General features: G+C 39.7%; 1 protein-coding gene across 1 annotated transcript; it reads right to left on the bottom strand.

Annotated features, from left to right (window-relative positions):
• Nucleotides 1-302: 302 nt before the first annotated feature.
• Nucleotides 303-23,779, bottom strand: LOC130072072 (stromal membrane-associated protein 1-like; the record flags this gene model as incomplete). The annotated part of the gene is made up of 5 exons (XM_056237005.1): nucleotides 303-697; nucleotides 4,778-5,094; nucleotides 5,664-5,889; nucleotides 18,424-18,551; nucleotides 23,594-23,779. Coding segments are annotated over 5 exons (992 nt in total), but the record flags the coding sequence as incomplete, so codon positions are not given.
• Between the last annotated feature and the right edge of the window lie 191 nt (nucleotides 23,780-23,970).

Genomic DNA, 23,970 nt, shown 5'->3' with positions numbered 1-23,970 from the left:
ATGGGAGTTTGTCATGGAGCTACACAGATGCGGTGGGGTGAGAAGCCAGAGAGAGAGGGGCGAGGGGTTCGTCTATCTCATGATTACATTACATTACATGGGTCTATACAATATCTGCTACAGGGTTCTGGGACATGGGGCTAAGATAGGAAAAGGAGGGGGATGTCACAAATATGATAGCCATACCTCTGTCTTTTAAATACTATGACTCACTATTTGGTAAAGATATATTAGAAGCCTGTATAATTGGTCCAGCAGCTTTCTTGTAGCTGATATGTGATTTGAACCCCCCAAAAATATATATATATATATATATATAGAAGAAAAAAAATTGCAAATAAGACGGTCAAAGCTGCCAGTCTCTTACACGCCATACTCTCGCTCACTTGATCAATACACTGAGGGGAGGTTGAATCAATGCTCTCCAGAGTAGTAATAGTTGGAAAGAGAAAGGGGGAAAAAAATGACAGTACATGAATAAAACTCTGGGTGCGAGTGGTGGAGGAGGACAGGAGAGATGGAGGGATGCGGTGCCCCTTGTCCTCCATCGTCCCTCATTCATTTACTTCCAGAGCTGGGTGCTGAGGGTCTGACCAGATGGGGGTGCCACCCAGCCGCCCATAGGGGCACCAGGTGGCCCAAATGGCATTGGAGCACCGGAACCATTCAGGTTCATTCCAGACATCTGTTGGTTAATCTGAAAAAGACAAAGCAGAGAGAGAGAGAAGGGTGAAACATCTATAGATACCAGACTTGTTAGAATAATTTGCGCTGGTCCAAAACCTACAGAGGAAGCATTTTAAGGCATCATGGACGACAGAAAACCAACAGAAAAAGGGTTTCTCCTAAAAATACCTAATTTCGGCTAAATTCTTTGCTAGCATTACATGTGCCCTTTGCGGTAAAGGCAAGAATGCACTGAAATGAGTTCAAACAACTTTTATGCTCACCAAGGCTGCATTTATTTGATCAAAAATACAGTAAAAACAGTAATATTGTGAAATATTCAGTGTCACAAGATCCTTCAGAAATCATTCTAATATCTGGGGCTCAAGAAACATTTCTTATTATCATCAATGCTGAAAACAGTTATGCTACTTAATATTTTTATGAAAAGAGTGCTACATTGTTTTTTTTTTACAAGATTCTTTGATAAATAAAAAGTTAAAAGAAAAGAATAGCATTTGTTTGAAATACAAATTTGTAACAATATAAATGTCTTTACTGTCACTTATGATCAATTTGATGAATCCTTACTGAATAAAAGTATTTCAATTTCAAATTGGTCACTTACAAGATTGCATGACTGTTAAGATGCGTCTATGAAGGTCACTAGATTTAGAAATTTTGTTATTAAAAGAGAAATAATTGCTTCTTTTTTTTTACACAATCAGATCAGATATAAGATCAGTAATTTCACCTGAGGATGGCCGTTCACGCCAAAGTTCCATTTTCCTCTTTTCAGGTTACTAAGCTGTCCTCTTTTAAACTCACTCACCCCTCTTATTACTCTTCGTCTACTTCTCTCTCTTTCATTTTCTATACCTCTACCCTTTTCCCTTGACTTCCACCAGTATTCTTCCTGACTGGTCCTGCGGGGCAGCCCATCAGACACGTCTGTCTGATTTATACTCCTGTCTCTACAGCTTATAGCCAGCAGAGAGAGAAAAAGTAATGGTTTCAAATAAGCGGTCTCCTATTTTTCATTATTAACTTGAATTCTGGGAACTAAAGTTTGCGCAATCTTTATCCAGCTGTCAAAATGGATATATAATAGAAAACAGGATTTTTTATAAGAGTTTGCTGTGTACTATGTTGACAATGGATGTACAAAAACTATATGATCCACCAGTCAAGCTGGTGGTCTGGCAAAGGCTAAAATAAATTGCAATCTTTTATTACTCAAAACTAATCTCTTTACAGAGAACTGTGGATGATAACAGGAACACGGCTCACAGCACATGATCAGTGCAACAAGTCCGACAGTAATTGTCTTGAAATCTGTCGTTGAATGCGGTAGATTTGTGACAGAGACGTCGCTTTGATGGCTGTAGTGCTGGTGTTTTAGAGGGAGATGAGAGATGTGATTTTACCATACTGACAGTCTAACAGCACACTAAACCACTGTTAGCACGCTAAAAACCTCTCAAAGACGCTGCGTTCAGTCTCTTAAATTATAGTACAGTTTAAAAAATATATAACACTTAAAATAGTCAACCTTATTAATTGACTGGATGGTTGGTGTTTACATACCATGTTACGTTAATGTTTGGATCTGTGGAGCGAAGTCGTGAAATTAGCCAATCCAAACAGAGCTCATTTGCATATAAAAGACTTAAGAACTACACAGCTTGCATAAATATTGCATAAAACAGTAATGAAAAAAGAAATTACGACCATAATTAGTTTGTTTTTAGACTACACAAACGTTCCAAATATTTTTTTTTAAAGAAATTATAAAAATAAAAAAAAATAAAAAATCTATTTCAAACAAATGCTGTTCTTTTGGCATGTTTTCAAATATAAGAAAATTTTCTTGGTCACCAAATCATTATATTAGATTGATTTCTGAAGGATCATGTGACTCTGAAGACTGGAGTAATGATGCTGAAAATTTGTGAAAAATTTTCACAATTTTACTGTTTTACTATATTTAAGATCAAATAAATGTGGTGAGCATAAGAGACTTTATAATAACATTCAAATATCTCACCGAACCTATATGTTTGAATAGTAGTAGATTAAAGGGAATACATATTGATATGGTACAAAAAGCCCCCCCAAAAAAAGCCACTTTAAATAAACAGAAACAGTAGCACTTGCCTTTTCCCATACAATCTTGAAATACAGACTACAACGCACATAATTCATCGGCCTCCTATTCGTGTTTAATTCCAAAGCACTAAACCCCTTCCTGAGGCGGTGAGGGAGGTTATCCATCACCGTGAACTCCTGGAGTGCTCTGATGTCTCACAAGGTGACTAAACCTCTTTAGGCCATGAAGTGTATGACTAGAGTGAGATAGAGGGAAAAATGTTTTAAAAAACCTTCCCAAAATACTCAGGAGGACCCACTGTGGACCTAGACTTCATTTAGCAGGACAAATGTGGCCAATCTCATAATTACACCTGCTTCCTCCGCAACACAATACCGCATACGCACAGAGAAATAAGTGTGTCGTTAGAGTGTGTGTGTGTGTGTTTGTAAATACTCCAAGAGCCGTATTAAAGGGAGTGAATATCAAACGCTAATGATTCTTCTCCTCCCTGTGCACTGGCTCTCCTCAGAAAAGAGGGAGACGCTCTGTGTGCTGGGTAACAAAGAAAAACATTTCAAGTCAGATCCATCTCAGAAAAAAAACACTCCTCCCAGGAACCGTGCGGCAAAATTACCCTCACTCCAAAAAACCATTAAGCACACGCATTTCTTTCCTCAGCCGGTCTCTCAAAACACAAATGTGCTGCTGAAGGCCTATAACTCAGGACGCACACGCTTGCATTGTGGGGAGGGATTTTAATTAAGGCCGTGTGAGTGCAAGGCACACTATATTGATTTATGATGTGTAATTAACCTCCCGGAGGCTGAAATCTCGGACTCCCTCCGCTCACAGCCTCATACACAGGGGGTCATGGGCCACGGGAGGCAGGGAGATGATAGAAGATGAGAGGTCGGAGTCACTGAGCCCTCGTCTTTAATGAGCCACATGCAGATGGGAGGTGACAACAGATTAGATGAGGATTTTAAAAACCCTTATTATGAATCTCTGATTATACGGTGAGAGTGACCGAGAGAGACTGAATGTGACAACTCGCTTTTCACCTAAAATGGCTTTGAAAATGTGAAAGATCTGATCGGAATAAAAAGGAAAGCTTTGTGGTTACTGGGAGATGCATTGTGGGAATCGGATATGATGAATGGTAATAGCTTCAGATATAGATGTTCTCTCTATAAAAAGCAGATACTGATCCACTGCAGTCATTGCGTCATATCAATGACTCATGGCAGATTCTGAGAGGGCTGGTAAAAAATACAACCCCAGAAGAACATTATGAACCTCACCTGAAGCTCTTGACCTCCGGCATGTGACTTAACAGTATTTAATTAACACATTTCTCAGGTCCCCTGTTTTTCACCAACATCATTTTTTTTTTGTTCTGTTTATCTCATGATATGATTGCATTTATCATTCGTTTTGCCAGCTTTTTGAATACTCTGACAGGCAAAATTGACAGGCTCTTTCCTTTTTGCAATGGAGCTAACTAGCTGTTATCTGCTTTCAACGAGATTACCACTCGACAGACCTACCAATCCAAACTCAAAAGTACAACTAGTTTCATAAGGGCTTAATTTAACATTACAGCACAGTATATTCTTATCTAATTACCATCTTTATAAAACAATATAAAGGTAGTTTTGAATGTTTTAGATGTACAGTATCTTCCTGGGTGGCATTTATTTGATCAAATATATAGTACTATTGTGAATAGAATACTATTACAATCTGAAACAACTGTTTTCTATTTTAATGTTTTTTCAGTCACATGATCCTTCAGAAATCGATTTGCTGCTCAAGAAACATTTCTTATTATCAATGTTGAAAACAGTTATGTTGCTTATTATTTTGGAGGAAACCATGATACATCTTTTCAGGCCACTACCTGAACCTTCCCCCCCCCCCACCAGAGCCGTCACAGAGACAGGTGTGATTTCATAAGACACTCATTTCACTGTAGGGACATTTTATTTATAGTAAATTGCTTCCAGCACCAGAACATACCTGTGCCACATTCCACTGTCCTTGCTGACCTGGCTGCATGGCATACATGTTTTGAGGGGCCACCATGCCCTGAGGTCCCATCATGCCTGGAGCCAAGCCCATCACCCCCGGCTGTGCGTTGCCCATGAAACCGTTAGGCATTGTCATGCCAACCATCATGCCCGTATTCTGGCCCATCATCGCGCCACCCTGGCCCATGACAGCCCCCATCATGGTAGTGGGCGGCATGGCTCCTCCCATCCCGGGGAAAGCCTGGAAGTTCCCCTGTGGCTGCGCAGGGAACTGCATCTGAGACGGGCCCATGAACATCGCAGTCGCTGTGGGAGCAGAATTGCACAAAGGTACACAAATAAGATTTACACACAACGCCATGTTCAATATGTTCAAAGAGACAAAAACAGAAGCAGACCAGAGGACACGAACACACAAAGCATCACAGGCAGAGGAGAGCATTCAATATCTGTGCTAATGTGTGCAGTTTCTTGCCCTAAGCACAGAGGAAATGGATCTTTGAGACAAGAGAGGTGTGCAGGATGAAAGGGGACATATAAAGCATCCTGATGGTGGAGTCTTCATTTTGAGCATCTGAGGTTTTGGGAAATGTCCTCTTTGAAGAGCAGGGCAGGAGAAGCAGGCAGCATTAAACCTCGTTCAGCAGTATCAGAGTGCTGAGACACACAGTGCTTGAATTATTGATACTCCCCATTAAAGCAGGGCTTCTCAAGAACCTCGCTTGCTTTCTCTTTCTCTCAAACACACACACTCCCACTGCACCATTAGAAATGGACTCAGGACGCAAAGCGCCATTTATAGATCAGCCTTTTCTCGCTCAGATCGCTCATTCTCTGAGGAATAAGAAAGTGGGACTCTGGGGGGATGGATGTACCTTGTGCAGGCTGTTGTGGGACGGTGCTGGAGCCATACAGGGAGAGAATGGAGTCCTTGGAGAGAGGTTTCTTGGCCGATTCCTCTGCTTTGCTGCTCCCGCTGGTTTCGCTGAACAGGTCCAGATCTCCCTGTGCTGGAGCAGAACTTCCAGTGGCCGTAGCACCTGCCACAGCCCCTCCGGCAGAGCTGGCTTGAACACTCCCAGCTGCCTTACTGGAACTGACCTGCAGAGCACAGGAGACGGTTGACTTAAAGCCACATAAGACTCTCAACACCCGTTAATGCACTCTCAAAACATAATTTCCTGATAAATCGACAAACTCATTAGCAATCACACACACGCGTGGATATATGTGGGCCTTAAAATCATGAGCCAAATGAGGTATCTCTACAGACTTTCCGGTCTAAATGATCAGAAACCTGTGCCAAATCAACTGGATACGGCTCCAAACATCCACAGAAGAACTAACAGAAAAGTACCAAAAAATTATCATATTCATGCTCATGTTAAGCATGGGCCATTTAAGGTCTGCTTATTAAGTGGCTTAGGCTGGGATCAAAACTGGATTATGTTGCTGCCACAGTACCAGAAAAGGTGCGGTCACATTAGCAAAAATTTGTAGCCAAAAAGGTTCATTATAAATGGTGTAGCAATGTATAAAGCACAGCTCACACAGAAGTCACTTTCAAACCAAGCAGCTTTCTGTAGAAATCTTTCGCTCTAATGTGAAATTCTCCATCATGTGGATTCCTATTGAAATGCCAGCATTTTGCCTGCAAAAATTCACTGAGCATTGGTTCTTAAGGAACCAAAAGAGAGAGTCAAAAGATGGCAAATAATCAAATCAAAGTTGGTTAAAAATATCCATCCTGTATAAACTCAGAGGAGAGAAGACACAAATACACACACACAAAGATGAAAGAAAGGCTTCATCATCTTCAAGCAGAGAAATGACATTAATTAGACTGCAGCTGTGATGAATGAATAGCTCAGGAAGAGGAGACACAATTCACCGTTTACGCAAAGTTACAGCGCACACAAATAGCAAAATATGGAGGAGACAATCAGTAAGAGGCAGTTTGTGTTCAGTCAAAGCACCTGCATCCTTTTACTCAATTACAGTCGTGCAACGCTAGACTAGCAGCCACAAAGCTGCAGATGGGACGGCTGATGCCATGGTTACCCTCCAAAAAGCAAGTCTGTCAATATGAAACAGAGAAAATTCTAGGCCCAAATCATAGTTCATATGTTCAGGAAAGTCAGCATGCTGACAAGTAACTGACTGACTCATGTGGCACATGGCTGCAGAAACTCAACGGTGGCCCAAGGTCATGTTCAGTGACGTGCGAGACCTGGGCGAGCCCTGCTGAGATTTGGCACAGGCTCCATTCCATTCCTGATTAAGAACCAGGAGGGCATCACACTATTTAAGCAGGACTGAGGTGCGCTATGCTAGCAACACACACCATGCTACTGTATATATTAGCCATGCCAGATGGACTTCATGAATCCTAGTGTCTTTGTCTTTTGGCTGCAAGGGTATTTATATGCTTGTGATAAATATAACATTACATCAAAAAAAAATGTTTTAATAAAAATATACACAATTTTTGTTGCACTACCTTTTAAAAGTTTGGGTACATTTTTTTTTTTTTTTTAAAGAAATTAATACTTTTACTCAGAAAGAATGCATTAAACTGATAGTAAAGACATTTATAATGTTACAAAACATTTCTATTTCAAATAAATGCTATTCTTTTGAATTTTCTATTGATCAAAGAGTCCTTTGAGAGAGGTTTCTCTTGGTCAGAGAGAAAAAAAACCGTTTCAACAAAACTATTAAGCAGCACAACTGTTTTCAACACGTATAATAATAAGAAATGTTTCTTGAGGACCAAATCAGCATATTAGAATGATTTCTTAAGGATCATGTGACACTAAAGACTGGAGTAATGACTGCTTGCGTTGACGAAATTAACACTGGCTGAAAGCATACTAAGACTGGCCAAAATATTAATTTGTAATGTAATGATGCTGAAAAATTCAGCTTTGCCATCACAAGAAAAAATTACATTTTAAAATCTATTTAAATAGAATATATATAATAGAACTAATAATATTTCACAATGTTACTGTTTTTAATGTATTTTGATCAAATAAATGCAGCCTTGGTGAGCACAAGAGACTGTTAACAAAGAATTTGTTAAAGGAAAGAAACTGAACTCCCAAACGATTTCACTGGGTCTTTTAAGCACTAGAGCTAATTATAACATTTCACCCTCCATAGAGAGTGAAAGAGAAAAGCAGAGAGTGGGAGAGAAAAAACAGAGGGAAGAATGTGCCACATCATTTGAATTCAAATCGAGCGAAAACAAATAGATGTGTATCAATCGATCGATTTTCCCCACAAAAATCACCCCACTCTAGTATCATTAAGTGGCAAACATGCTTACTCAGATGGCAGATATCGAACAGGCCATTCTTTGAATTTCACTGCTGAAGAACGTGCCTGACATGAGCTCATAAATAAAACTAAACGAAAAGAGCGCTATTCAGAGACAGTCTCCGCTCTCCTGCTGTCTATCCATCAGTGTCCCGGAGCTCCGGGCACGGATATGTTCCACAGTAATCAGAGACAAAAAGGCAGGGCTGGGAGGATGGGGTGGAGGTTGGCAGGCCAGGGACACATGCGGACGCTCTCTTCCCATTTAGATGGGCCGACGATACACAACTCTGCGCTTGGGTATGTGGGAGGAACACCTCCAGCTGCTGCTGCGCCAGTCGCCACATCTGATAAGAACCGAGCAGAGCTGAACACGGGTGAACAGCACTGCGGCGCGATAAGCCAAACACCGCCTCGCAGATCTGATACGCCAACCCCTCGGCTGATTAACCTGTGAAGGCTGATGCTAACAAATGCTTGCTACAGTCTATAATGGGTTCATGATTTGATATGCATGAGAGAAAAGAGACGAGGAACAAAGAAATCACACAAACTCTTGACAGCTAGTCTCAAGACCTCAGCAACAAGCAAGAACATACATACTTGGCAGGAGTGAGCTTTTTTTCAGGCCACATTATGAAAAAGAGATGACATAAGCCCTTTTCTCTATTTGTAATACGAGTGACATTTGAAGGGATCCATCGGGGGGTCCGCAGAGGGACACAGGAAAGGCTATTAGAATTAAAAATAGATGAGGAGGGGGAGGACAGGATACCAACACTCCAGAATTCAGAGAGAGGAGCAGATATTTTCTCTATGCTGTATGGATGAGAGGGAGAGACAAAACTTTTTTTTGTTCTCACAAGCACGTCTTTAGTTGATTGTGATGGGATGCTCACATGAATGTGCATCTCAAAAGCATGCAACAAATATTGCAATGCTTCATCTTCTATATATATATATACACACAACACATTAACACTAGGGCTGTGTCACTATAATATTGTATTGATAGAACGAGCAACAGAATAATAGAACAAATGATAGATGGACAGAACAGTATAATGATAGAACTATATATTGCTATATATAGCTAGAACAATATATAGATAGAAGGATCAACAGAACGATAAATAGAACAAACGACAGAACGTTAGATTGGTAGAGCAAACGACAACATTAAATAGGTAGAGCAAACAACAGAATAATAGATAGAACAACAGATAGATAGGTAGAACGAATGACAAAACATTAGAACAAACAGCAGCACGTTAAATAGGTAGAGCAATCAACAGAACAATAGATAGAACAACAGAACGATAGATAGGTAGACTGAACGGCATAACATTAGATAGAACGAACGACAGAACGTTAGATAGGTAGAACGAACGACAGAACGCTAGATAGGTAGAACGAACGACAGAACGCTAGATAGGTAGAGCAAATGACATAAGAATAGATAGGTAGAGCAAACAACAGAACGATAGATAGGACGACAGAACATAAGATGGGTAGAATGAACCACAGAACATTAGATGGGTAAAACAAACGACAGAACGTTAGAATGTGTTTGGGGGTGGATAGAGCTGGAATATGCATGGTGCTCTGTGAATGTCACAGTGAAATACAGGCTGCACTGTGTGTTTGTACGGCGCGTGTGTTTCTGTGTTAATGTGGGGGAGCGAAAGATCAAATATTCATGGTTTCATTCAGAACGTTAGAATGAACGACAGAACGTTAGAAGGAATGACAGAACGTTAGAATGACAGAACGTTAGAAGGAATGACAGAACGTTAGAATGACAGAACATTAGAAGGAATGACAGAACGTTAGAAGGAACGACAGAATGTTAGAACGAACGACAGAGCGTTAGATAGGTAGAACGAAAGACAAAATGTTAGATATGTAGAACAAACGACAGAACGTTAAGATGGAATGAAAGACAGAACGTTAGATAGAACAAATGATAGAACGTCAGAACGATAGAATGGAAGATAGCAAGATAGATAGATACTGTTGAATGATAGATAAGATGATATAATGATATACAGAACAGACAGATCTATTGAACGGACAAAAAAAAAAAAGATCAAAATATCTTTCTTGTTTTTAATGGTCGTGAAGTACGTTTTTCATCAAATATAAAATCTACTCTGCAAATCTGGTGTTTGCCGCCCTTTTGATAGCAGTCCAATTACATCACCGTATTGCAATGTACTGTATTGAATAGTGACGTACCGTGTATTAAACGAAAACAACTAAGACAACTTCTCATCCATCAACAATCAGTGTGGCACCAAAACCATGAATATTTGATCTTTCGCTCCCCCACATTAGCACAGAAACACACACGCGCCGTACAAACACACAGTGCAGCCTGTATTTCACTGTGACATTCACAGAGCACCATGCATATTCCAGCTCTATCCACCCCCAAACACAATTCACTCGCTCACTCATACCCCACAGAGAGAGAGAAAGAGAGAGAGAGAGAGAGAGAGAGAGAGAGAGAGAGAGGAGATTTTATGTGCAACAGAGTAGGCTTTGTCTGATTAGCAGCCCCACACAGATAATTAGCACTCTGGTGGTGCTGTGGGATGGGCTAATCCACTTTCCCCCACAGCACCCTTCTGCCTGGGAAACCAGAAAAACCTGAGCACAAAAAAAGAAAAGAAGAAACAAAAGAACAGAAGTGCCCCAAAATCACAAATGTGTTAGGTTGGATTTGGTGAAGACGGCTGTTCGCAGCAGTGGGTGCAGACTGGGTATGTGCCAGATCAGAGTCTGGCAGTGCCACCCTGCCAAGGTCCCACTGCAGCTCAGAGTCTGAGGATCAGTCAGCAGGAAAGAGCGGATGAGACAAGAGGCCATCTGGGGAACACAAAGACGAAATCAACAACATAAAGGGGAAAAAAATAAACGAAGAGTTAGGGCACGTTCACACCAGATATGACGTTACCAAACATGAACAGAAAAACTGTTCCCACCAAAAAATTCGAAAAACTACTTTACTCATGCCAACTCATTTGATGTCAGATTTTCACAATTCTCTGTTGCGATTTCAGACCTTGAGATTTAAAAGTAAGCATTTAGACGAATTCTTCAAGGAGAAGAATATTCCTTTAGAAAGGTTTGAGAGCATTTACGAAGTTCCCTGCCAATTTCCTTACAAACAACAATCCCATTAGCCATTGAGATGTTCTGGTTGTATTGCGTTCATGACCTCCACTGGTCCAACAGACATTGTGAAGAACATTGTCCCTGCGGTGCTGCTCTGGGATCAGTTAACTGTGTTAGCAGTGGTTACAGATAGAAGATGGAGAAATCTGAGCCTGCATTAGCACTCTGACCTATATGTTTCCAGTCAGCCTTCTAGTAATATATCCACTGCCTCACTTTGTCGTGATCGATACTCAGCTGGTCTAGACTTCAGTCATAGTGCCATTAAGTACAGGTAATATTCCCACATAAAAGCACCTTCTGCTTCATACATTACCAAAAATACCATAAGTATTCAAGACCATAGCACTAATTTAACATTTCAATAGGTAAAGGCTTCCTGTGATTCTATTGAAAATGGACATTATTTTATGGCTAGTAGTACCTGCTAAAAAATGGCTGTACATAAATATATATGGACCACAAAGAGATTTAATATTTCAGCTATATTTTCCACTGACAAATATGGCTGAGAATAAAGCCTGATGCCACTCTGCCATAACATTTAACACCCTGCTTAGACACCACCCAAGGACGAATGCCTTTAAGAAAATGAGCTGCCCTGGAAAAGCAAGAACATGCATACATGCACACACTGTATATGTGAAAAAAAGTAAGACCAATTAAAGCTAGCTTACCACATCTGGTAAAGAGAACAATTAAAACACTTGATGCTTTACTGTCCCTGAATCCTAAAATATGCATAAGTGTTCTTTAAATATCCTAGCGACAGCCTCACCTTTTCCTGAGACGTGTGAGCAGATTAGTTATGTTTTCAAGCTCTCTGGCTTTAAGGTAGAGCTGGTAACATGCGTACATTTCCATTGAGCAGGACTGGAGCATGAAATAAGTTAATCCTCCATTGCTGCGGTTCCTCGAGCAGTCATAGCAAGGTTCTTTGTGAGAGCCAACCATTCATACACACGTCTGTAATGTTTTCTATGACTTTGGGATAGTGACATATGATGGTTTCTAAAGGTTTCATGAGTAGGACAGACAAGGGACCAAGAGATGCTGGTTAGCATGGCCCCATTAGTACCTGCTAGTAGATGACCTAACTAAACCATCTGACAAAAAGCATTTTTTCCATGCTAATGGACAGCTTTCTTCAGGCACATTAGACCTCCTTTTACCCTTTGACTTGCAGAAGTGGGCGTGTTGTTCTAATCAGATGCAGTGGTCGAAGGTACATAGAAGAACATGGTGATTAGATTAACAACAGGGATAAACACGGGACGAAAGTGGGACCATGTACAGCGCAGATTCTGCCACCGGTGGCCGTAATAGCTCTCAACCAAGATGATACGTCTGCCAATGAGTCACTTGCTCACTTCACAGACAGCAGACTTTTAAGTACAAGAACAGATAATTTAAAGCATACTGCAAAAAAAAAAAAAAAGTTTGCGTGTATGTGCGTGTGTATGTGTGTATATATATTAAAAATGTGCAGCACACCATTGGCCGGAAAGCCAGATTTAAAACCTGGACAAAGCAGCCACCCTGCAGCATACCGGCCACCTCGGAGCCTTTTCTCTTTTTTAGAGGCGTACAAACTGAACGAGCTCAGCTTTCATTAGGCATAAGTCCTACTGAGAGACCATCTGTGCTTAAAACATGCACACGAAACACTGAGACTGCCTACGCTGGAGCTCACTAGTGTGAGTAGATACAGCATACATGCATTTATGTTCTCCGAGGGACTCAATGTGGTTTTCCACTGTGCTGTATGCACGCAGCGCTGAATGCATGCCAGGCCCATATGTTGAGCGTGAGGGCCCACGGAGCTCAAAAGAACATGAGCGGATCAATATCTGCACTCTTAAAGGGACGGCGGTGGGTTTTTCTGATGAGTTGTGCCTCTTAAAACAGCTGAATGATTCATTAGTGAGTCAGCACGCTATACATCCAAGTAAAGCAAACATTTCTGCAATAACATGACCTAGTCTAGTACACTGCATCAATGAAAGAGCAGGAAGAGGTTTAGAGAATTCAAATAACCATGTAATGCATAAAAATCCTAATTTTAAGAGCATAATAAGCAGCTAAATACTAAGAGGGTCATTTGCAAGATATGGAAATGGAAGTGTGATTTTTGGGTCAAATCATGTCACGGTAGAGACATATGGTACCATATTAGTTAACAGCATATACAGTACACTGTAAAAATGATAAAATCTATTTTTATAATTCATAATTATTGCAGTAAGTTTTACAAGAAAACTTTTTCTACTTCAAAAATTCATGGTTAATTAAATGTGTTACTTGCCATTTCTTTGTAGATATTAGTGAATTTTACTAACAATTTCTGAGTGAAAACTGTTTCAAAGTAAATCCTACAACTTTTTCAGGTGTAGAGATTTTTTTCTTTATCAGTATCTGTTCAATTTTGGAAATGAAATTGTTAGATGATGGAAATGGCCATCTAAAAATGTAAAAATGGTGCAAATGACCATGAACACTCAATTAAAGTTAATCTTAAGCAAATCTCAAAAAGAATATACATTTTTCATACTGTACATTAATGTAGTGAAGCCTTGATTAAAAAAATAGTATGTGATCTTAAAACCGGCTAAATTTAATATCAGTTATCGGACATAACTACCATGATTACCGGTATTTGCTAGAAGTTTTATATCTCTAGCTCATGGTACACACCTGACATAACCCGCATCAAAAGTCACATGTAAACACCTCAGTTTGGCAAACTCCAAACAACAGTGACAAACATCATGTGTTTAATATGCAAACAGCGAATGATCATGATGCATACGAGCAGGGATGTTTTGCCTCCACAACACTCACAAAATGTTGATGTTGATATCCTCACAGCCCTTATGTGCGCAGACAGCTTGATTAGGGAGATGCAGAGAAACAGGCTGGTCAGGATGTCAATAACGGGGAGGGATTTCTTGCTAACGGAGCATCATGGGATACCAAAACTGGCTAGCAGTTGTGCAATGCAATCACACAGAAGCTGCAGGGAGGGGGGGGGGGGGGGGGGGGGGGGTCTGTGGAGGAGACTGCGTGTGTATGTCTCAGGGGGTGATATAAAAGCTGGCAGTAGATGAGATGTGAAAAGAGGAAGTGTGAGGACAGATTAACATGCACCGGCTGAAGGAATGGAGAATACAGAAGCCTGGCGGTTTCTCATCAAAGGCTCCAACAGTCTCTCAAGCATCTTCCTCTTCCCTTAGGCTTAAGAAGAACTGGGAGTGCCTTGATTCAGGCCGTAATGCCAATCTCAGAAATCTCCTGCCTGTCGGCTGCTTGTTTCCACATGCTGCTTGGTATCGGGGCAGGGAAAAAGAAAAGTCAACATGCATTCCCTCATCGTCTCACAATCATTTCCCACTCTCCACTTTTGTTGTTCTTTTCCAAACAGTGACGTCTGCAGTGTACCAATTGCATTCTTATTGGTCTCATTATTGCTGTGTTATTCTGGGTGTTAAACTGATTTCCATTTTGTGCACACTCCACAAAAGGAATGAGAGAAAAAAAGGGGTGCGTGAGGGTCAAAACATAATACCCTGTCGGTGTATATGTGAATGGTGGTTTTTGTTGGGGTCATAGAGCAGTGTTTATTTATATACTATTACAGTATTTGTTACAGTATTTTGAATTAGTTTTTTTTTCCTTTTTATATTTTTTACTATTCATTTTAATTTTGGTTTAAGTTTTTGCAATTTTGCTTTAGTTTTGTCATTTGTATTAGTGTTTTTTATGTCTGTATAAAGCTAAATAGCTTTAACTTAATTATAGTTTTAGTCATTTTAGTACTTTAACTTAGTACCTCAGTTAGTTGCAACCTTTCTAATTTTTCCATCTAATGTTTATACTTTATTTCATTTCACATGCATTTCAATTAATGAAATGTTTTAAATTAATGAAAAGTTTAGTTTTAGTTAGTCAACATGACATCAAATTTGACCTTTTTTTTAAAATTGAATAATGCAGTATTCATCATAAATGAATCCTCCATGCACTCCATTATTATTAATATTATTATTACTATTATTACTTTACATCTATGCTCCCTTGTAATCTTTAATGCTGACTTTAACAATAACAACACTGATATGGAGACGAGGTCAGGCTTCTCGTTGCACTTCCTGCAGGCGCTCTTGCTTCCAAAAATTACTGTTTGGGGAAAAACAAATCCTCATTCATACACAAGCAATCCAATTTCTATAAGTGCCATCTTCAGATATGCGAAATGCCTCCAAATCCTTTAAAGAGCTAGTGTGCGGCTCTTTCAGACACATCTTCCACACAAAGACTCTAAAAGACACAACAAACAGGAATCAAGGCATAATGCTGCCATCCTCCCTCATCAGACACCCACCGCCGCTCGATTCATCTGGAGAATAAGAGCAGAGATTGACAGCATGCTGTTGAGACCGAAGGCTTTGTGAAAGCCTGAGCATTCGCTTACTATTCTCAAGTGATCTATCTTTAGCTCCTTTTTATCCTTTATTAGTATCCCATGAGAATGCATGTATGAATGTACATTGTGTAGGAAGGGCTGATTTCTGCTTGGCCAAAGAAGAGCAGGAGGGCAAGGAGTCCCAAGTCAGTCCAGCGGCTCTACACACAGAGTCTGTCTGACTTCAGCACAGCTTCAGGCTTCCGAGATCAAAAACAAGAGAATCGTCCTCAAGCCATTCCGAAAAAGACGGCCAAAACAAGTGTGAAAGGAGGAAGGGAATAGACCTTAGTCAGGGTAGACACCATATTGAATTTAACAGATGAAAACGAGGCTAGCATATGCTCTATAAAGCTGATAGATCACATGTATTTTTCAGCTGAACAATCGGTATGTTGTTAAACAACATTACAATCCTTTGAACATAGTGTACTTTTCTCCCTAAAAGCCTCGCTTTTTATTCCTGTCCAAAATTAAATATGGCGCAACCCTGACTAAGGGAGAAAGGACAATGTGGGGTTAGTGAGAGTGGATCTCAGGGGTGAAGACGAGCTTCCACAAAGACAAATTGCTATTCATGCTGGGATCCTCCAGCGTCCTGATTGGGTATGGTGTGTTAATCAGTGGTTTTCAGTGTTTTTTGGACCAGCATCCACCTTAACTTTATCCAGGATCCTTACCGCCCTCCATCAAACAAAAAATAAGATACTTGTTGTCCCTGAATATAAATGTTGATTATTATTCTATTATTCTGTTTTATTATTATTAACATATCATTAAAAAAGCATGGCCCATACTGGACAAATGGCCAGCTGTAAAATTCGAACAATTTTTTCTAAATAAAGAAAAAATTACACACTAAAAAAACTACGTTTTCATTGCAACAAGTGAATTCAGGCACATTAAAATGGATATTCATTCTGTGAACTTCTAAAGACTACATTTAACAGTGTTATTAAATCATTAGTGTGTATTAAGTGAGCATTAGATAATGCCAAACTAGCCAAAGGTCATTCAAATGTAAAAATAAGGGAAGTGGGCATGCACAATTAAATACACAATATCAGTTGAAAACAAAAAACAAATCTTGAACCAATAAGGAACAGACATATTGTCCATCTCTGACATGCATTTACCAACTCTCTCCCTCTCCTCTCAACATGATTTTCTTTTTTCCCCCCACTCTCTTCTCTTGACATTATTAAACATCTCTCCTCTTCACTCTCCTCAGTGAAGGGCTGTAATAAATGCTAATATCCCTCATTATTCATGCTGTATCCTTTAGCCAGGAAGACCTTGCAAATCAATTCTGTCAGCCAAAACTAGGCAGGCAAAATGTAATCATGTTGTTTGCGGAGAAAATTAAAACAATTGGGTTTGACCTTTTCTTTGTCTCTCTTAGTCAGTTGATTTTAGACTGAATGAAGGCAGGCAGAAACAGATGCATGTTTGTAACCCAGGAAAAAAGCTTCTTTTAAAAGAAAACATTGTACCTCCTTTCCCTTACATGAGGCGTGCTGGTCCATAAAGGTCAGATTAACCAAGACCTAGGGGTGCTAGGGGTGGTGATGGCGCAGTGGATAAGACACATGCCTTTGGTGTGAGAGACCCGGGATCGAATCCACTGTGAGACACCAATGTGTCCCTGAGCAAGACACTTAACCCCTAGTTGCTCCAGAGGCGTGCGACCTCTGACATATATAGCAATTGTAAGTCGCTTTGGATAAAAGCGTCAGCTAAATGAATAAATGTAAATGTAAGACCTTCATAGACCAGCAGCTTTAGGCACCTAATGCCATGACAAATTACCAAATACACCGAAAGAGTTGACATAGCACTGACGATTAGTTTTTGTATTTAATATCATGATTTAAGGTTCAAATTTATATGAATATATAACACAAATGAATATTTTAGGTGCTGGTCACAATTTATTTTTTAAAACATTGTAAAGAAACATTTGCAGAATAATTTGTCACAATGTAGAACTAAAAAATGATGTACACTACCGTTCAAAAGTTTAAGGTTGGTAAACTTTTTTTTTTTATACTGTTTTTTAAAATAAGTCTCTTATACTGACCAAGGCTGCAATCATTTGATAAAAAAATACAGTAAAAACAGACATATTGTAAAATATTATTACAATTTAAAAATTATTTTAATTTAAAATGTCATTTATTCCCTGTGATGACAAAGCTGAATTTTCATCAGTCATTATTCCAGTCTTCAGTGTGACATGATCCTTCAGAAATCATTCTAATATGCTGATTTGAGGTTCAATGTTCATCAATGTTGAAAACAGTCGTGCTGCTATTTTTGTGTTTTTTACAGGATTCTGTGATGAATAGAAAGTTCAAAAGAATAACTATATTTTAAACAAATGTGTCACTTTTGATCAAGTTAACGCATCCTTGCTGAATAAAGGTATTTTTCTTTTAAAAAAAACCCTTTTGAATGGTAGTGTAGTTTCTCTAATATGGTTGGTATATTAAAATTTAAAAAAGGACACTGCAGCCAATGCTTGTCAACTAACCAGGCACCAGCACTGAGAAAATAGAATGACAGACATGACAACAGGAAAGAGGAGGTATCTTGAGTTTCAGTGCGCGCGTACGCACACAAACACATGCGCGTAATTGGCAACTGATGTTTGCATTAGTGGACTCGTGTACCTGGTTTGTGTTGGTGTTTGAGGGCAGAGGGTTGGATACCATTGGTCCAAAGATGTCCAAGTCATCACTGATTGGAACTGCACTGCCTGTTCCTGCCCCACTGCTGACAGAGCTAGCTGTGGGTGCATCTGAATGAGAGAGAACCAAAATGTCATTACATACAAGGGAAAAGTGTATACTGCATTACACAGAGTAACAGTCACTGTGTATTTTTAATTGGTTTCACACCAAAGTTGGAGAAATACAGTGGCCACAAAGCCGCATAAATATGTACATATGTGATTGCATTAAAAAACTCTGCCAAAGACCACTGAAAAAGCACACTTTAAGGAAAATTAACTTTTGGTAGGTTTTAAGGCAAGACATAGGCAAAACCATTATTTTTATTCATCCACTTGTCAATTTTGAGATTTAGGGCTATTTTGCTTCCATAACATGTCCTTCTTTCAGACTATTATGCTTTATCTGTTCGCTTCTGTAGTTTTCAAGTACGATACGCATCTTTAAAGGCCGTTTCCTCAAAATGAGTTTTTTTCTCATTAGTAATCTCCACTTCAGTAACACTTACAAGAACAATGTTCCAGTTTTATTCCTATCTATATTCGGAACGTTTTACAGTGGGGTTTGTTCATATATTATTCACCTGATTTATGCATTTTATTCTTAAAAACATGGTGATTTTTTTTTCTGGCTATTGTCAGTATTTTATGATTTATAGAGAGATAAAAAGAGATATCCAAATTCCACTGTGTAAAAATCTGTAACTCTAGTGTCACCGAAATGAGAAAATTTAACCTGGCTTTATCCAATTCAGATTTCTGTTCAGTAAAAATCTTTAAGAAATTAAAGCAACACCAAGGAACTTTTCCTCTGCGGTCGCCCTACAGGTTGGAAGCGGAATTGTCCATTACCGCTGTCGTAAATAATTTAGCCTACCGCAGCCTACTGTCGCACGCGCGCGCTCGCTGTTTATCCAGTACCGGCTTTGGAATCAACCATAGACTGTAAAAAAAGATGGACGACGCCCCTTCGCTCAGTTCTCGGAGAGAACTGAAGCCGCCAGTGTCCCGATATGGCGCTGACATATTGGAACTTGAGTCTGCGCAGTAGCGTTTTCGGGACCAGTCATGCGCAGTCGTGAGCAGGAAGTAAAGCCGCGAAATCAAGGCCCCGCCCTCACTCTCGCGGAATCAATCGCTAGCACACGCCCCGCACTTTTCTTAAGTGGCCTTGTCTGCTCCGTTCCTCTCCAATGATGTCTGCTGATTGCAGTACCTCGTTAAAATAAGGTAAATACAACTACTAACCACATAGTCAACATTATGAAAAAAAGTCCGTTAGTACTTCAGTGACTACTTCACACAGAGAAGCTGTCAATCACAGCTGTCAATCATGATGTCACAGCACCGTTTTTATAGCATCAAATAACTAACTAAAAACTAACTTATTTTAAAAACAAACACTTGAAATTACATCAACGTGATAGAAACTACAGTAAATGACAGAAACTATCTTTAGAAAAAAGATATGTGAAGTGTAATTTAATTATTTAGTTGGTCTCACGTCCCGTTGAATAACATGGGGAGGCGGGGCTTCTGACCTATACTAGGACCGGTCACCGGGGGGCGATCGAGACGTTTTGGCTTCACTTTTGAGGGCTTGTGCGGCACGCTTGGGAATCAACAATGGCCACAGACAATTTGAGGTAGTGGTGGGGGAAGTGACGTATGCCGTAAACTAAAGCAGTCGAATTTTGTAGTTCTTTTTGTGCTCCGGTTACTACCCGAAACCCGAAGTTACATAGTGCAAGTAAAAGCGATACAGACCACGTCAGGCTATGGCAGACGTGTCATTTAACCGATGTCGATGTACCATCACAAGGGTCTTGGAAATATATTATGAAGGTTGAAAAACTACAGTGTTACTTTAAGTTTCTTTTGTTTGCGAATTTAAGTGTCCAAAAACTTTTTGGGGACACTGTATTTATCTTCTCTGAGCCGCTGGAGTCAGATGTCGGAGACGCAGCAGCTGTACAGACTCTTTACATAATTTAGACGCATGTGTGACACATTGACTAAGCAGTGATGACCAATGCCAGGCTAAACCTGCTTGCATGAGTCTTTGTCTCTGTAGAGAGAAATAAAAGCGTTCATCTGGTAGCAGCCCACACCGCCTGCTCAGCTTGCTTTTCCCGTTCCCGCTACCTATCGACTTCATCCAAGAGAGCAGGAAATCTAATCACACTTCGCACACGCCTCCGCCAACGCTGGAGAAAAAGCACCCGCTCGCCTCCGACGCCAGCCTGCCGCTCACACGCACTCTCTCAATGCATTAAAGTCAAAGACTCCATCAGAGCCCTGCCTGTGTTCACATGTTACAGTGCGGAGAGTCAGGAGCTGCTGCCATCTCTTTATGACTGATAAAATCCATGAAAATAAAAGAGCTCAAAGTAATATAACTGGTGGGAATAGCAATGGGTGTGGGGAAAAGGAGAGATGCAATGCTTGATGAGCTGGGGGTGTGACTGGAAGGAGAAAGGAAAGAGTAAATTAGAGAACCTACGTATAGAGATGTGCAAAAGAGCGCAGCATCTGGAAAGCGCTGGTCTCTATTTCAAAGACCTTTATGTGTGGAGTCTAAATCAGTGGCCTTCATCTGGTTGTGGGTCGCAGGTCTATTCTCGTCATGAACAGCAAGGAAATATAATGCTAGATGCAAATAATAAAAAACAACTAAGCATCCAGAGATATAAAGAATGAACGGGCCGTGCGTCCAATCAAACTACAGTATTTTGGCACAAACTCTTTAACTTCGTAGAATGTAGGCAATCTAGGCAGATGTCAACATGGAAAGGGTGAGCGACATGTCTTTTTCGACGAACAGTTTTGTAATGTCAACGTTGCAATGTAATGAAAGTAGTTACATCTTTTTTTTTTCTAGCATACATCTGTGTGTAACGGATTATCGGAAATATAAAAGTAGGGCGGGGATATGGTTCTATCCATCGGTTGTTGATTGGATGATTGGCAGATCTGAATGTGAACTTGCAATTGATAAGAAATTGGCAGGATCTATGCAGATGAAATGATTGTCTGACTTGAAACCAGAGAAAATTTCAGATCAAGTTATGGTAAAAATTACACGATTCAAAAAATATTTAAAAATGCAACTTTGCATGGATGAATTGATTAAAATAAGATAAATAACATTGTATATATATATATATACACACACACACACAGTACCGGTCAAAAGTTTGGAAACATTACTATTTTTAATGTTTTTGAAAGAAGTCTCTTATGCTCATGAAGCCTGCATTTATTTGATCAAAAATACAGAACAAACTGTAATATTGTGAACTAATATTACAATTTAAAATAATGGCTTCTATTTATGAAAATACATCGATTTTTTTTTTTTTTGTGGTGCAAAGCTAAATATTAATCAGCCAACTCCAGTTTTCAATGTCACATGATGAATCGTGATATGTATCGTATCGTGAGGCCCTTGCCAATACCCAGCTTTATATTATATTATAGAGCTGAAATAAAATTCACTGAAGGCCCCATTTACACTTGGTATTACCACAAATGTTCATTGCAACAACAAGGTTCAACACATTTTGTGTTCCACATTTGGGAAAGAAATGCATGTGAACAATTGCAAATGCAATCACTGCGCCAACAAAAAAAAGTTTTAAACTTTAACTGTGAACTAGGAATGGCTTAACATTTGTGATGAAACAGAAGTAGTGAGATATTTTCTTCCATACTGTGACAAATATTTCACTGAAATGGATTATCGAAAAAGAAAAAAAGCACGACGGGACTTCTATCCATCAACTGTTGAATGTGCGCTGGCAGTCAATGGAAAGAAAGGGGCAGGGTTTGAGCAAGCTAAATGATTGGAGCAATCAATACCAAAGAGAAGTCTGTAGTTTAAATGGAAGATCTGACAAAATAATCCACAATGTTGAAAAACAATACAGGTGCTCACTTAAAATTACAATAAGCGTTCCATTCAAAATGTATTCCTAAGTATGCAGTCATGAATAATTCCCTTAATAAAATCCAGGCGTTAATACCAGCTGTAAACAGATGCCCAAAAAATGTAATTAAGCCTAGATTAAATGCAAATATGCATATAATGCAAGTAATTTGATAAATTATTTATCAACAGCCCTAAAGTAACAACATTGATGTAAAGAGAGATAGATATCTTGCTAGTCTGAACAGTGCTGGAGCCTGTTACTGGTATGGAAGATGGTATGGAAGAGTGAGGACAGATGCTGAGGCCTTGAGCAAAAACACATCAATAAGACGCATGTCTCAATCTCAACACCATCATCTCCAGCCTCTCTTCATCAGCACTGACCCTTACTGCCCCCCGGCTGAAGACGTTCATCTAAACTCTGTAACCTCCTTGCCTCAGACACACACATTTGCGGAAATTTATATATTCTCACCAACTCTGTGTCTCTCTCACTCATCATAACGGACAACTTGGTAGCAGACCGAGATTGAGAGAGTGAGAAATATTGAATGAGAGGGAGAGAAAGTGATAAATACACAAGACCGAGCGACAAAGGAAAGCTCCAGGGCAGCAAATAGAAACTTTCATTTCCCAGAAAGTAATATAACATCAATTGTGTTTGGTCATCTCAAGGGCTCGAGTTGTCGGCCTGATCAATACCGCCAGGACTAAACTAGCAGTGTGCTTCCATGAACCTTCATCTAGACAGTAATAGCAGTCAGTGTGTTCCTCTATCCAAGCCTTAACACACCCTTTAAAAAAAAGTCACTTTGGTGTACAGCAACACATTGTCTTGGAACCGTTCTTCCAGTACTCACTGAACTAGGAAAAACAGGCCAAAAGGCCATTTTAAATGTTACAAGATACTAATTTGTGTAAACAAATGAAAAATTAAACACTTAAAAACTAAGAACAATCATTTGAAATGCTTTCTCTTTAGGACTGATTTGTGTGTAAAATCCTGTATACTTAGACACACGTTAGGTGCGAAAAGTAGCGCTTCCATTCCGCCATTTCCCTCCCATTGAAATATTTTGCCTTAAAATGACCTTGAAGTCTCTTTTTCTTCCAGCCTATCTTAGATGTATCCGATTCTCTGATCGGCAATGAGATGATTAATCAATTATTCATGTCTTACCAAGGCCTAACAGGTCGATGGCGGGCTCTGCACTCTTCTTAGGACTGAGTCTGGAATCTGTCTGGTTGTCCTCTCTTTTCTGGGATGGAAAAAAAAGAGATAAGAGAGAAAGTGTTATTGAGAAGCTTTTTTGGATTACAATTCCGAACGCAGGCCACCAGTTGTTGTTCTGATTCGAATGTTGTTCTTCACCAAAAAACAGCCTATGTATACATACATACAGCTTCCGTGTTTTATCTTTGCTAGTGGGCACTTGACGGCTCTGAACATCCTGCGCTGCAAATTGTGTGAATAGATAATGCAATGCCGTGCCGAAATAGCTTACTCGCTCTATTTGTTCGTGCCCGGCTGCACCTCACAGGGGCTAACTGGCCATA

The sequence above is a fragment of the Rhinichthys klamathensis genome, unplaced genomic scaffold (assembly GCF_029890125.1).
Source record: "Rhinichthys klamathensis goyatoka isolate OS25496 unplaced genomic scaffold, OSU_Roscu_1.1 h1tg000474l_1, whole genome shotgun sequence".
Taxonomy (NCBI): domain Eukaryota; kingdom Metazoa; phylum Chordata; class Actinopteri; order Cypriniformes; family Leuciscidae; genus Rhinichthys; species Rhinichthys klamathensis.
The sequence above is the reverse complement of the archived record's forward strand: the minus strand, read 5'-3'. Positions and strand labels throughout refer to the sequence as shown.